Below are 12,445 nucleotides of genomic sequence, written 5' to 3'. Positions count from 1 at the left end.
TAATTTGTTGTTTGGACTGAAAATACCCTAGATTTGTGTCAACAAATCCCAAAAGACCAGAACCAATACAATTTGCTGTAGAATATGTTACTCAATTGGGAGTAAAACTTTGTGTTTTGTGTGGGTTCAACTCAAAATAAACTATAGTGTCCTTGTATATTATGCAATGAATGAACATGCCATCCAGTGCAACGGAATAGATGATTGATGAGTTTTAACAGTTCTTGAACAACACAGGAATAAACTATATCAGGGTTGGGAGAGAGCTAGCGTTATGGTTAGGAGTTAGGGTTAGGCTGAGGAAGTCCTACCTCTCTGACAACCCCATTCCCAACATCTATTTCCATTGTCTTGCCCTAGTACACATCAGCGTTGACGTACGACGCCGTTCAGGTGATGACGGAGGCCTTCCGCCACCTGCACAAACAGCGCATCGACTTCACCAGGAGGGCCAACAATGGGGACTGCCTGGCCAATCCTGCCGTTCCCTGGACTCAGGGAATGGAGATCGAGCGAGCACTGAAACAGGTAACACATTACATATGCTCACATCCTTTTGTTGGTGAAGACTTGTTGTCATGGTAACAGCAGATCTCCCTCAGGAAATGCACAAAACACCCACAGACAGTACTTCACATTTAAAGACTGGTGTTTTCACCGTGCATGTGGATGCGCGCAGATATGCTGACAGCTATTCTTCAGAAGAGAAACAGCGGTCTACCCACAGACTGTCCTCTGAGCTTTGAATCAAGACAAGATTAAATTCCTTCCTGCTGAGAAATGAAACTTGACAGCCAAAGTGGATCCAAAGTGTTTCTTTAGGTTGTAGCTACAAGTTCTGAACTTGGAATTCAAGTTAAAACATGTAAGTGATTCTGCCTTTTGAGCCAAGAGCAACTGATAACAGATCTCAATAGAAACTCTGGACTTTAGGTTACTGCTATTCATATTCAGAAAGCATTTACTTTATCTGAAATTACAACATTGGGGTACAACCTTCAGCATCTGAGGGGATATACTCAAAGAAAAAGTACCTGTCAAATATGTGAATCATATTTTATGAAGACAAAATGCCTATGATGTTGCGCCAACAGTTCAGGGTCATCAACCAACTGGCGGGATGCTCAAAAGATTTTCCTTTTATCTGTATCTCTACCACTGTGACTTGTGAAAAGTCCCTGTTCTCGCCCCATTGGCCATGAGGCACCGTGGAGAAGGACATCCACAACTAAACTATATCCAGGGTGAGAGCTTTGTGATGATTGGAGCGTTGGTAGGTAATGTCTCAGAGGCCTTGTTCACACCTGGCATTAGAATGCGTCTCCACAAATGCGTCTTGAGTGACCACTTGTGATTTGATCTCACTTCCCCGCTCTATATGCAAATAAACATGTAGTAAACACATAGCTAATACAGCCGACGTTGCGACTCAAGATTACAGGAATGTCTGTTGTAGCCTAATGCCCTACATATTTGTGAATTCGGCCGTACAGAGCTTCAGAGAGCCGGGGGTGATTTGATCAGTACTTGGCTTTGATGCCATCGCCTGCTACACAGGAAGTTTGGATATGTATGTAAAAGATGAGGAATAGCTGCCTTAAACCACCCCATGGGGACAAGACAGGGAGTTACTGGGTCGGGATCAAACACGTCAGATGGTAAGCCCATGATTTATTCACATGTTTTATGAGAAATGAAATCCATTCAACATGTTTGTCAGGCTTCAAGGATACACCCAATGCGTTTTGATTAGAAAAAACTGCATTCAAACATTACTGTGTTTACAAGAAAACTCCACAGGATACTTTCAAGCCTCCTTCTGGTCCTTTTCTGCCTTGGCCATTTTGCTATTTCAGTTGGCTGCCAATAAAAGAAGAGATGGAAAATGTTTTTCAAGTGTCTCAACACACGCTGGACAGCGATAGTTTCCTCGACATGAAACCCCATTTGAAGTCATTAAGGATCATGGCATTAACTTTGTAGAAGAGGAGAGACTAACAGAACGCCCATCTCCACTGTGCTTCCTGGCCAACAAAGTTCAGAGGCTTCTCGCAAGCTTACATGTCTCCTTCCACTTTAACTTACATCCAACTACCTGTTTCAATCAGAATGTGGTGTGATGAATTATGCAAAACACATCAAAAAGCTGTTTTCATGCGACAGAGCGGTCGTAGTGTACATGCTGTGTCAGCCAGTTTTTAGATGCCATGTTGTAACAGTTTGATTTTCTGTCTCAAAGGTGCGTGTGGAAGGCCTGACAGGAAACATCCAGTTCGATCAACATGGCAAGCGAGTCAACTACTCAGTGAACATAATGGAATTAAAGACGAACGGTCCCGTAAAGGTAAGCGTCTGGACGGTCACCTTATCTAGAAATTAATTTAAATATTTTTTATTTATTTTTTTATCTTGTGGATGGTTTGAATTCGAGGACCAGATTATGTACAGTAGCACGCAAGATTAATCATACACATGTTTAATGGATATTACTGTTTTTCCTCCCGACAGATTGGATACTGGAATGAAGTTGACAAAATGGCTGTCACCAAATCGGATGTCTTTGCAAATGACTCAACAGGAATGGAAAACAAAACAGTTATTGTCACGACCATCTTGGTAAATACTATAATATATGATTGCATAACTAAGTATAAACTGCTTTAATTGTCTTTGCAGTGTCTCCCTACTGGTGATAAATAGCTGGGGAAACAGTTGGCTCCCAATCCGACATATGGTGCCACATTTTCCAATGCCAAGGACAGCCTTAATCATTTATTTTAACATAGAACTTTATTTGATTTAGACTGAATTTGGCTGTATGATTGAGGTATTTTAATCTCACATTTTCCATTAAGGAGAGGATACTTCTGTATTAATCTTGTCTTCAGACTGGTAACCAGAATAACAAAAGGCCGCTAATGCCTTGCTACAACAATGCGCTTTGTTTTAGACCAGTGTATTCATAATATCCTGTCAGGGTGATGTAAAACCCATGTTTTTGAAGCTGCTTTTAACATTGTAGGCTAATTAAAGCCTCTTGTGCTGATCAGTGTTTTCTGTTTTTGTCTCTGTCCTTCAGGAAGCTCCGTATGTGATGCTGAAAAAGAACTCTGACCTTCTTGTAGACAATGACCGCTATGAGGGTTACTGTGTAGATCTGGCGGCGGAGATAGCGAAGCACTGCGGCTTCAAATATCAACTGAAAATAGTGAGCGATGGGAAATATGGAGCCAGAGATGCAGAGACCAAAATCTGGAACGGGATGGTTGGAGAGTTGGTGTATGGGGTGAGTTGTCTTTAACAAGAGGTAACTTCAGTCATTGATTAACACCACATGCCACTCATTCTGGTTCTTTTGTTTTGTCTTTTGGTTTTATAGAAAGCAGACATTGCTGTCGCTCCTCTGACCATCACTTTGGTACGAGAGGAGGTGATTGACTTCTCCAAACCCTTCATGTCTCTGGGAATCTCTATCATGATAAAGAAACCTCAGAAGTCCAAACCAGGGGTCTTCTCTTTCCTGGACCCGCTGGCCTACGAGATCTGGATGTGTATCGTTTTTGCCTACATCGGTGTCAGCGTGGTGCTGTTCCTCGTCAGCCGCTTCAGCCCGTACGAGTGGCACACTGAAGAGTATGAAGATGGGCAGATCCAGACCAATGAGTCAACTAACGAGTTTGGCATATTCAACAGCCTCTGGTTCTCCCTTGGAGCCTTCATGCGCCAAGGCTGTGACATCTCACCTAGGTAGGTCACAACAATCAACGACTGCAGTGTTTTTCTCAGTTTAATTAACCAAAAATAACTTGTGACATCATGCATTTATAACTTGGAATACAAGTGTGCTTCATCACACTTCACAGTAAATGCTCACAGTGGTTATTGGCAGCTGTGATTTTGCAATTGCGAGACAACCAATGTATCTTTAGCTATGCTGGAGGTCTGTTGGTCCAACACTTTAGTGAAGTATCAGTATCTATTAGAATCAATGGACAAGGAGGATGATTAAATTTGTCAATTCACTCACATTTCTATCTGCATCAACAGGTCTGTTTTTCAACTGTCCAACCCTTTAGTCAATGAAAGGACATTTCTAAACCTAATGACAGTAACTACTTTGAAATTACTGCTAACAAGCTAATTTTAGCATAATCAAATGCGAAATATCAGCACATCATACTAAAATGCTAAATTTGAGCATGTTGCAATGCTAGCATGATAAAGGAAAACAAACTCCCATTGCTCCCAAAATACAAACTTGTGTTACGAATAGAACCACATGGATAATCTGATTGGTTTACCCTGCTATTCTTACCCTAACTAATGCCTAAACCTAACCAACCCAACCAACAATGGAAACTAGTGATAAGAGGCAGCGTGGTGGGTCATGCCTTTGCCAGTAAAAAAAAATCATGCAGGTCTGATGATGTCATTTTGCATAATAATTAGCCATGTGCTTCCGTTTGTTGCACAGAAACATGTGTATTTGCAGAGCAATGGGCCTTCAGAACAATGGCCGTTTGGTTATGGGATAATGGACAAATTGTTGGACAACTGGGCTTTTGGTCAAATGGGACCTTTTTTGGATTATTGGGGTTTCGGAATAAGGAGCCATTGGAAAGATGGACATGTATATTGCCATGTGTAGTTACTGCAGAGCAATTAAACTCTTTTAATTTAGCCAACAATAACTTTTTTTCTGCTGCCACACACAAGACAACATTTTTCTTATTCCTGCAAGAATCTTTAGAACTATTAAAAAAATGGTCTTTTTGATATTTAGCCATCCAACACTGTTGTTTTCTGGTTGGTAATGAGCTTTACAATCTCATGGGGCCACTTGCAGGGCTGTAAATATTTCAACGTACGCAGGGTCAGTGTTGGAAGGAGCAGTCCTGCTGTGTAATCATTTATTTATCAGTGGCTAAAAAATGATATAATATCTGCAAATGTTCTCTGTGATTGTTCATGCTTTTATGTTGTATTTTCTACACATCCTATAAGTCTTGTTTGTACTTTGCTTGCATTTATTAACAGAGCTGGGCAAATGGTTCTCCTTAATTAATTCAGTGTCATATAAAGTTTTGTGAATACAGATTTAATAACTTGTGACAGCAGACACTTGTAAGTAAGGTTAGAGTCATGTGTTCCACAGAGATGAATCAACATGTCTTCTACATCTCATCCCGATGATGTGAAGGTTGTCAGCATTACTCCACATCAATATATTGTTAGTTTATTTCTCCAACTGAAGCAAGGCTGTCTTTCCTCTATGCATTTGTTGAGCTTGTTTGTTTCTTGGAGGCATGTTATTAAACCCTAGACAGAACCTCAGCATATTACTTTAAGTATAGATTTAATATTATTGCACACTGCAGAGGGTGCAGCAAATCATTGTCAACTATGATGATATCAGGGGTATGAATAGAAAAGTTTCTTTAGATTAATTTGTTTGTTCATGCATTTGTTACAATGTGTAGGATTTTGACAAAACTCAGAGAAATCAAACTACTAACCCCTGAACATTTTTAGTCATAAGTCAAATCAAGATGACATTTGTTATTGATGGGTCAAAGGGGGGCTTAATTTGTGGGGGACATCATGTTTACTTCTAAAACAATTTGTAATAATCTGACAACATCCATCTTTTGTACTAATTCATGGTGGATTACTTCACTTGCATCACAATATCCCTCAAGAAATGGGTTTTCACATCCAACCACATCACTGCAGTTGCATAATATTTTGTTGATGCTGAATGATTTGTTAAAACAGTGTAAAGTAACCGTTGAATGATAACAAACACAAGCGAATATGTCTTTATTTATTTTTCCAATAGATCTCTGTCTGGGCGCATTGTTGGCGGCGTTTGGTGGTTCTTCACTTTAATCATCATCTCCTCCTACACCGCCAACCTGGCTGCTTTCCTAACTGTCGAGAGGATGGTCTCTCCCATTGAAAGTGCAGAAGACCTGGCAAAACAGACCGAGATAGCGTATGGGACTCTGGACTCTGGCTCTACTAAAGAGTTTTTTAGGGTAAGAGGTACTCTTGTTGTATTCTACACCTGTGGAAACAAGGTTTTAAGTTTTAGCTTTAGTAGCTGAAATGCAAACATACTTCACTTCTCGGTGAACCAAACTCCTCAGCTGAAATTACAACTTGATGAAGGAAATTAAATCTTCCTTGAAGGAGTATCTTGAAATTCCAGTATGTGGTGAGATTTTATCCCAAAACATGGACTGAAAATTGAGTTTTCAACGCCATAACTCTGCACCTGGCAAAGCAGTCTTGAAGTCATGAAAAAAAAACGACCAACCTCCAAGAAATATATATTATAGAGTTAAAATCATATCAGCATCACATTCAATGTTTGGAGGAAGAAATAATGGAGGCTTTTATAATTTGATTGTATTAACAGCAAGTGCTTCTTCCATTGTCTTTTTTCCAAACAGCGCTCAAAAATTGCCCTCTTTGACAAAATGTGGACATACATGCGCAGTGCGGAGCCCTCCGTGTTTGTGAAAACCACAGCCGAGGGGGTTCTGAGAGTCCGGAAGTCCAAGGGGAAGTACGCCTACCTGCTAGAGTCCACAATGAACGAGTACATCGAGCAGCGGAAACCCTGCGACACCATGAAGGTGGGAGGCAACCTGGACTCCAAAGGCTACGGGATCGCCACGCCCAAAGGATCCTCATTAAGGTGGGTGGAATAGTATAACAATGTGTCCAATGTTGTTATAGTATCCCACCTACCCTGATGTAGCTTTGCTTATTTGTCTCTGGTTTGTATAAGGAGATGAGGTAATGCCCATTCCCCTTCAAATTCTTTAAACACCATTGCAATTTATTGTAAGTCGATAAATTGCAAAAAAATGTTTTGTCATTTTTTTGAATATTTGAGTATTTGACAAATTCCCTGCAATAGTTTCCCAAATTCTTATTGTTAACGACTATAGTGAGAATCATTACTCCTATCCAGGCTGGATTTCAGCTGAGGTTTTTAAGACCTATTCTAATTAATTACTATTATTAATAAGATTTTGAATCTTAATTTGAACCTCTTCTATAGCTTCACCCATTTAATCTAAATTTAGATTGCTCTCCTGTAGTCTTTCTGTCTAGTACTGTCCTAGCTTATGTCTTTTTCTATGTTTCAATATGCTTAACATTTTTGCCTTGCTGTTCTGCCCTTTTTCTTGTATGATTAACTTTGAATGATTGATTAATTTGCATATTTATGATAAGATATTTTAGGAATGTATAGTTAAATGTATATTTACTTAATGTGTTTTTGCTAAACCCTTGCAGTACACTCGCTTTTCTTAATGACTTAATGAACATTTCCTTTGTGGAAAATAATTGGAAGTAACAAACAAATGGTATACCAACTGTTAATTGTGGCACTGCTTGGGTTTCAATATGTATTTAATATTCACTGTATAATGTTCATTATTGAAGCCATTTAGATATAGATTTAGATAGCAATAGCCTTTTGCTCAGCGTGCCCCTCAATTGGATCAGTTGCACCAAAAACTCCCTCCATCCCTAAACATAGTATAGATTATGGGTAGTTGGGTTAGATGGTGATTTCTTTGGGAAATGTTGCATGCTTTTTTTGACATATTTCCATGAGGTCTAACCATTTTTTCCCCATTACTGCTGTTCTGCTGTCTCTCTTTTAGTGGAGTCACTTGCCAGACACTGTTATATGTATGTTGTGGATGTGAGTACGTTGCTGTAGCCACTAGTCCCCCTAGTCTTAGCACTCTGTCCTCTCTGTTGTGTTACGGCTAAGCTCTGCCACCTTTGACAAACATTCATGTTGCACACATTTGATCCTGATTATATATATCAGATAGCTATTTTGTGATAGAACTACCCAAATACCATGAGAGGGGAGGGGGGTAATAGACGTAAATCAACTATTTTTTAATCTCTAAAATGAGGGAGTGATAGACAGACAATTGATAAGTGCCTCACCCTGTCTTACAAGTATGTTTTATCGTTTCAAGAAATGCGGTTAACCTCGCAGTACTAAAACTGAATGAGCAAGGCCTGTTGGACAAATTGAAAAACAAATGGTGGTACGACAAAGGAGAGTGCGGCAGCGGGGGAGGTGATTCCAAGGTCAGCCCCAGTGAGCAAAGTGATGGGTAACTCATTGCAACTCCCAAAAGTAAGCAGCAAACCAGCACAGGATCCCAATCCACACTGACAGCAGGCCAGTCACCTGCTGAATCAGCTGCACAGCCAGCAACCCTCAGCAACCTGAATCACCAACACATTCTGTAGCCGACAATCAGGTCGCCAAAGAAAGTTCAAGATGCGTACCACGAGCTCAGTAGCTTGGCCTCTTCCCATTGGCTCACTGTACTACAGTATATCTGTTGCCCTTGCTGCTTACTTCAGGCGATACGTTAATGCACATTTGGCTCTGCAAAACTCGCTTTTGCTTAGGCCAAATGGCGCATCAACGTCTATCGCCACTGCAACGGAAAGAAGAGAAAGAAATGTAAGAAAGAGAATCAAAGACAGAAAAAAAAGTTTAATCAGTGTAAATGTAATAATAACATAAAATAACATTGATAATGTTATTTATGTTATTTTCCACGTGAAGAACGCCAGTAAACCTTGCGGTATTGAAACTCAGTGAGCAAGGAGTCTTAGACAAGCTGAAAAACAAATGGTGGTACGATAAGGGTGAATGTGGAGCCAAGGACTCTGGAAGTAAGGTTAGTCGCTGCAGGTTCTATGTGATTCAAGCACACTCATAATTATTAGTGGGAATGACCCCATTTAAAGTAATGATAAATCATTTCAAGCAAATGCACAAACAAAGCATGAGATGCCTTGGTAAGATGTAATTTACTAATGCCTGCAGACTTACTAATGATTAATACCATTTATATTATTTTATAATACAGTAATGCATGCAATGTCATTCTTGAAATGTGCACTCCTTTTATCAAAATGACCCGTTAAATCCTCTTTTTCCAGCTCCCCAATTTCCAAAGAAATGGAAAGCTTTTTTCTTACAAAAAAGCTTTTATGAGATATTTATGAATTTAATAATTTGGACGCAGCTATACACAAAGGAAAACGCTCACAGCACTGAATACTGAAATCTGACAGTGATTGGCTAATCTCTGGACCATCTATAAAGGGTGTCCAATGGTGTTAAATGTCCTCTCTGTTGTATTTGTATCACTGTCTTTCACTGTGTAGTACTGTGTGAGTCTTGTGTTTTTCTTTTTATTTGCGTGGCCTCGTGTTGATCTTAGTGTGTTATTAATAGAGTTCACACTGATTTCACAGACAACAGTTACCTCTCACTTCAAATTAATCACAAATTATAAGAAAATCCACCATTTAAAAAAAAAAAAATCAAATAGCAAACCGTTCCTTCACCTACCCTTTTTCCCAGTGTTCATGAAATCAATTACATCAATTATTAATGAAATGATCCGTGTGAAAAAAAAATGAAGCACTTTGATCTGAGTGATTCTCTTTCCTCAGTTGGCACTTGTTTCTTTTCCTTGATAATTGATACTCACCTCTGTCTTGTCACTTCTTAAATACTCCCAACTTTTAAACATGTAACTGTAACTGTGTTGTCTATGGCTGTCTTGTTTCCACACACACATATATTGTGCACCACTTTGAGAAGGTAGAGCCCTATGTATCCATTTGGCATCCACCTTAAATGAATACATGGGTGTTTTATATACGCTAAAGAAAACTTCACTGTACTGTATGTGTCAGACCCCAATTGGTTTATTACTAAGCTGTCTTCCTTCTTGTCTCTGTCTATAAGTAAAGGTCTTTGAGCACGTTTGTAACAGCTTAGCCCTTTGTAATGGGCAACCCATGTAAATGGTCCTTCTACAGTACAAATTTCGGATAAGATCCACAACACATAGACTGTATATGCACTGCAAACAAACTGCTGCTGCATTTCATTATGATTACAGTACTAACCTTACCCACTACATTGCTTTAAATTTACCCAAAATGAAAAAAAAGCACCTGTGTGTTATGTCTTGTTATTTTCTGTGCTTTTTAGATATTATTGGCTGTCAAAAGAAATATTAAATATAGTGGTGCATTTTTGTGCATTTTTAGTTTTTGTTGTGGATGTGATTGTTTTATTTGTGTACATTTTTTAAAATCTTTCAACCTTTGGCCTTTGCCCCGCCGCTGACCTCTGTCTCGTGTGCACTCCGCAGGAGAAGACCAGCGCCCTCAGCCTGAGCAACGTGGCTGGGGTCTTCTACATTCTGGTCGGAGGACTCGGTTTGGCCATGCTGGTGGCCTTGATTGAGTTCTGTTACAAGTCCCGAGCCGAGGCGAAACGAATGAAGGTGGCAAAGAATGCACAGAATATTAACCCAACTTCCTCGCAGAATTCACAGAATTTTGCAACTTATAAGGAAGGTTACAACGTATATGGGATCGAAAGTGTAAAAATTTAGGGGGTAGGGAACGAGGATTTCATAAATTCCCCCCAAATGCACGCTTTTTTGGCTCCATCCGTTCCATCCCTCAGTGTTAGTGAATGAAGAGGTTGGCCAAAGGATCGTATGTAATGGTGATTTATGATTTAATGAGAGAGAGAGAGATATCCCCCTTTTTAAAGACTAAAACTGTGTTTGTCCATTTAAGTTTCCTTGCTATTTTGAAACCATTTTCATGTATGACTGTTGATGGCCATGATTGTTAATACCTCTGTCCTAGTAACACATTTCAACAATAATGCTTGCAATGACCATGCATAATGCCTTTACATGATCATTTGAATCTCGCATTGTGTTACCCATGGAGATCACGTTAAGTTCTCATCTACATTGTCATGTTTTTGAACATTTATAATCTTTTAAGCTTACAGATGTGGAGATACCCTAACCTAACATGTTGCTTCCTTGTTCTTGTATGCGTGTGAATGTGTTAATGTTTGTGATTGCTTGCTGTCTGCGTGTACACGTGACTTTTCGTGTGTTTAGATGACCTTTGGGGACGCCATGAGGAACAAAGCGAGACTTTCCGTCACTGGAAGTACTGGGGAGAATGGTCGGGTGATGACTCCAGAGTTTCCCAAAGCTGTCCACGCTGTCCCTTACGTGAGACCTGACATGGGACTAAACGTCAGCCTGACAGATCTGTCCTGATCAATGAGAAACTTCTGAGTGCCTTACAATGGTTTCAATAGAGCGATTTTGTTCTTGTCCTTGCCCTCCCTCCTTCTGTTCTGGCGCTTTTTCTGTCTCTGTCTGGTGAAAAAGGAAAGGTAGGAGATGGAGGCTTCATTTTGTGTCTCACAAAGACTTGTATTGTTGCTCTCTGTCTCTATTTCTCACCGTATAAAACACCTGTCTCTCTCTCTGGGTGGAATTACATCTCGGAATATAAAATGGAGGCTCTTTTTTTCTATACTGATGACATCACGCTTTCTAACTGTCTGGACTGAGACGGAAACGAGGGCTTGATTGACGGCAACGGCTGCTTCTGGGAGTTTCAGTCATCTCAACTGTGTTTGTGTGTCTGAGTGTGTGTGTGTGAAGAGCGTGGGTGTGTGTGCGTCTTGGGAAGATGTCGTCAAAAACACACTGTTTCTGTAGCCACCACCGCCAAACAGGATTTTCAAGCACACTTGATATCATCTGCATTAAGATGTGAAATTGTCCTTTTTTTTTTTCTAAGAAAATCTAGAAAAAAGTTTATTGAAAAAAAATATTTTTATGTATTTTCACAAAATAGCTTTTAAATAAACTTGCTTACATACTGGTTGGATATAAACATCTTGTGAGTATTAAGAAAGAAAAAAATACTAAACAGCTTCTAGTTCCATATTTTTAAAGCCAAATACATTGCATATGGGGCTGAGATGTTGAAATCATGTAATTAATTCCTATTCTAAACTTTCCTGTATATTTTATTCTTTAACATTTGGTGTTGATATGAAATATATGTCAATGCTTGACATTTGGAATCAATCCTTCTATGTTTTTCTTGTTAGAGTTGGTGCAGCGATTTTTGCTTTATTCTTTTGTCCCTTTGTTTGCTTCAGTGCTTTTGTTGTTTGTATTTTTTCTGACGAGAACCAGGGTTGTTCTACTTTGAAGAGGAAATTAACCTGTTTACACGCCATCAATGCAAAACAACAAAAAAAAATAGTATGGTCTGGTATTATCGCATCACATTTTGAAGTGACATCCACATGGTTTTACGTGGTGGTTTTAAAATGCCAAATAAGTAAGAGTGCCAAATTCTAGTGCCAGTAGATATGAATATAGTCTTAATATAATCAATCACTGTCATCTCAGTGAATGTAAATGATACATTCTGTAACTTTTGTAACTAGGTGTACAGTTGGTGGCAATGACAGTGCTAATACAATAGCCTTTACGCTTTGTTTTCCAGTCTCCATGTGTTTTGAATTGATCTG

The 12,445-nt window shown here is 39.4% G+C and overlaps 1 protein-coding gene across 8 annotated transcripts in view; it reads left to right on the top strand.

The window, feature by feature from the left end:
- Positions 1-12,214, top strand: part of gria2b (glutamate receptor, ionotropic, AMPA 2b) — a 58,155-nt gene extending 45,941 nt beyond the window's left edge. The window contains exons 7-16 of one of the 8 annotated variants that reach the window (XR_012595636.1): positions 361-528; positions 2,240-2,344; positions 2,509-2,616; positions 3,080-3,286; positions 3,380-3,747; positions 5,840-6,038; positions 6,456-6,703; positions 8,016-8,130; positions 8,621-8,735; positions 10,230-10,364. Coding sequence is in view for 6 of the 8 variants with exons in the window: in XM_074649179.1 (XP_074505280.1) it covers positions 361-528; positions 2,240-2,344; positions 2,509-2,616; positions 3,080-3,286; positions 3,380-3,747; positions 5,840-6,038; positions 6,456-6,703; positions 8,016-8,130; positions 10,230-10,364; positions 11,004-11,168 (1,818 nt within the window). In the remaining 2 variants the exon portion in view is untranslated. Of the gene's footprint in view, positions 1-360; positions 529-2,239; positions 2,345-2,508; positions 2,617-3,079; positions 3,287-3,379; positions 3,748-5,839; positions 6,039-6,455; positions 6,704-8,015; positions 8,131-8,620; positions 8,797-10,229; positions 10,479-11,003 lie in introns of those variants that run through there. The other 7 variants (XM_074649179.1, XM_074649181.1, XM_074649180.1 and 4 more) reach the window with 7 other exon arrangements.
- Positions 12,215-12,445: the final 231 nt, after the last annotated feature.

Source organism: Sebastes fasciatus, chromosome 10 (assembly GCF_043250625.1).
Source record: "Sebastes fasciatus isolate fSebFas1 chromosome 10, fSebFas1.pri, whole genome shotgun sequence".
Classification (NCBI taxonomy): Eukaryota; Metazoa; Chordata; class Actinopteri; order Perciformes; family Sebastidae; genus Sebastes; species Sebastes fasciatus.
The sequence above is the reverse complement of the archived record's forward strand: the minus strand, read 5'-3'. Positions and strand labels throughout refer to the sequence as shown.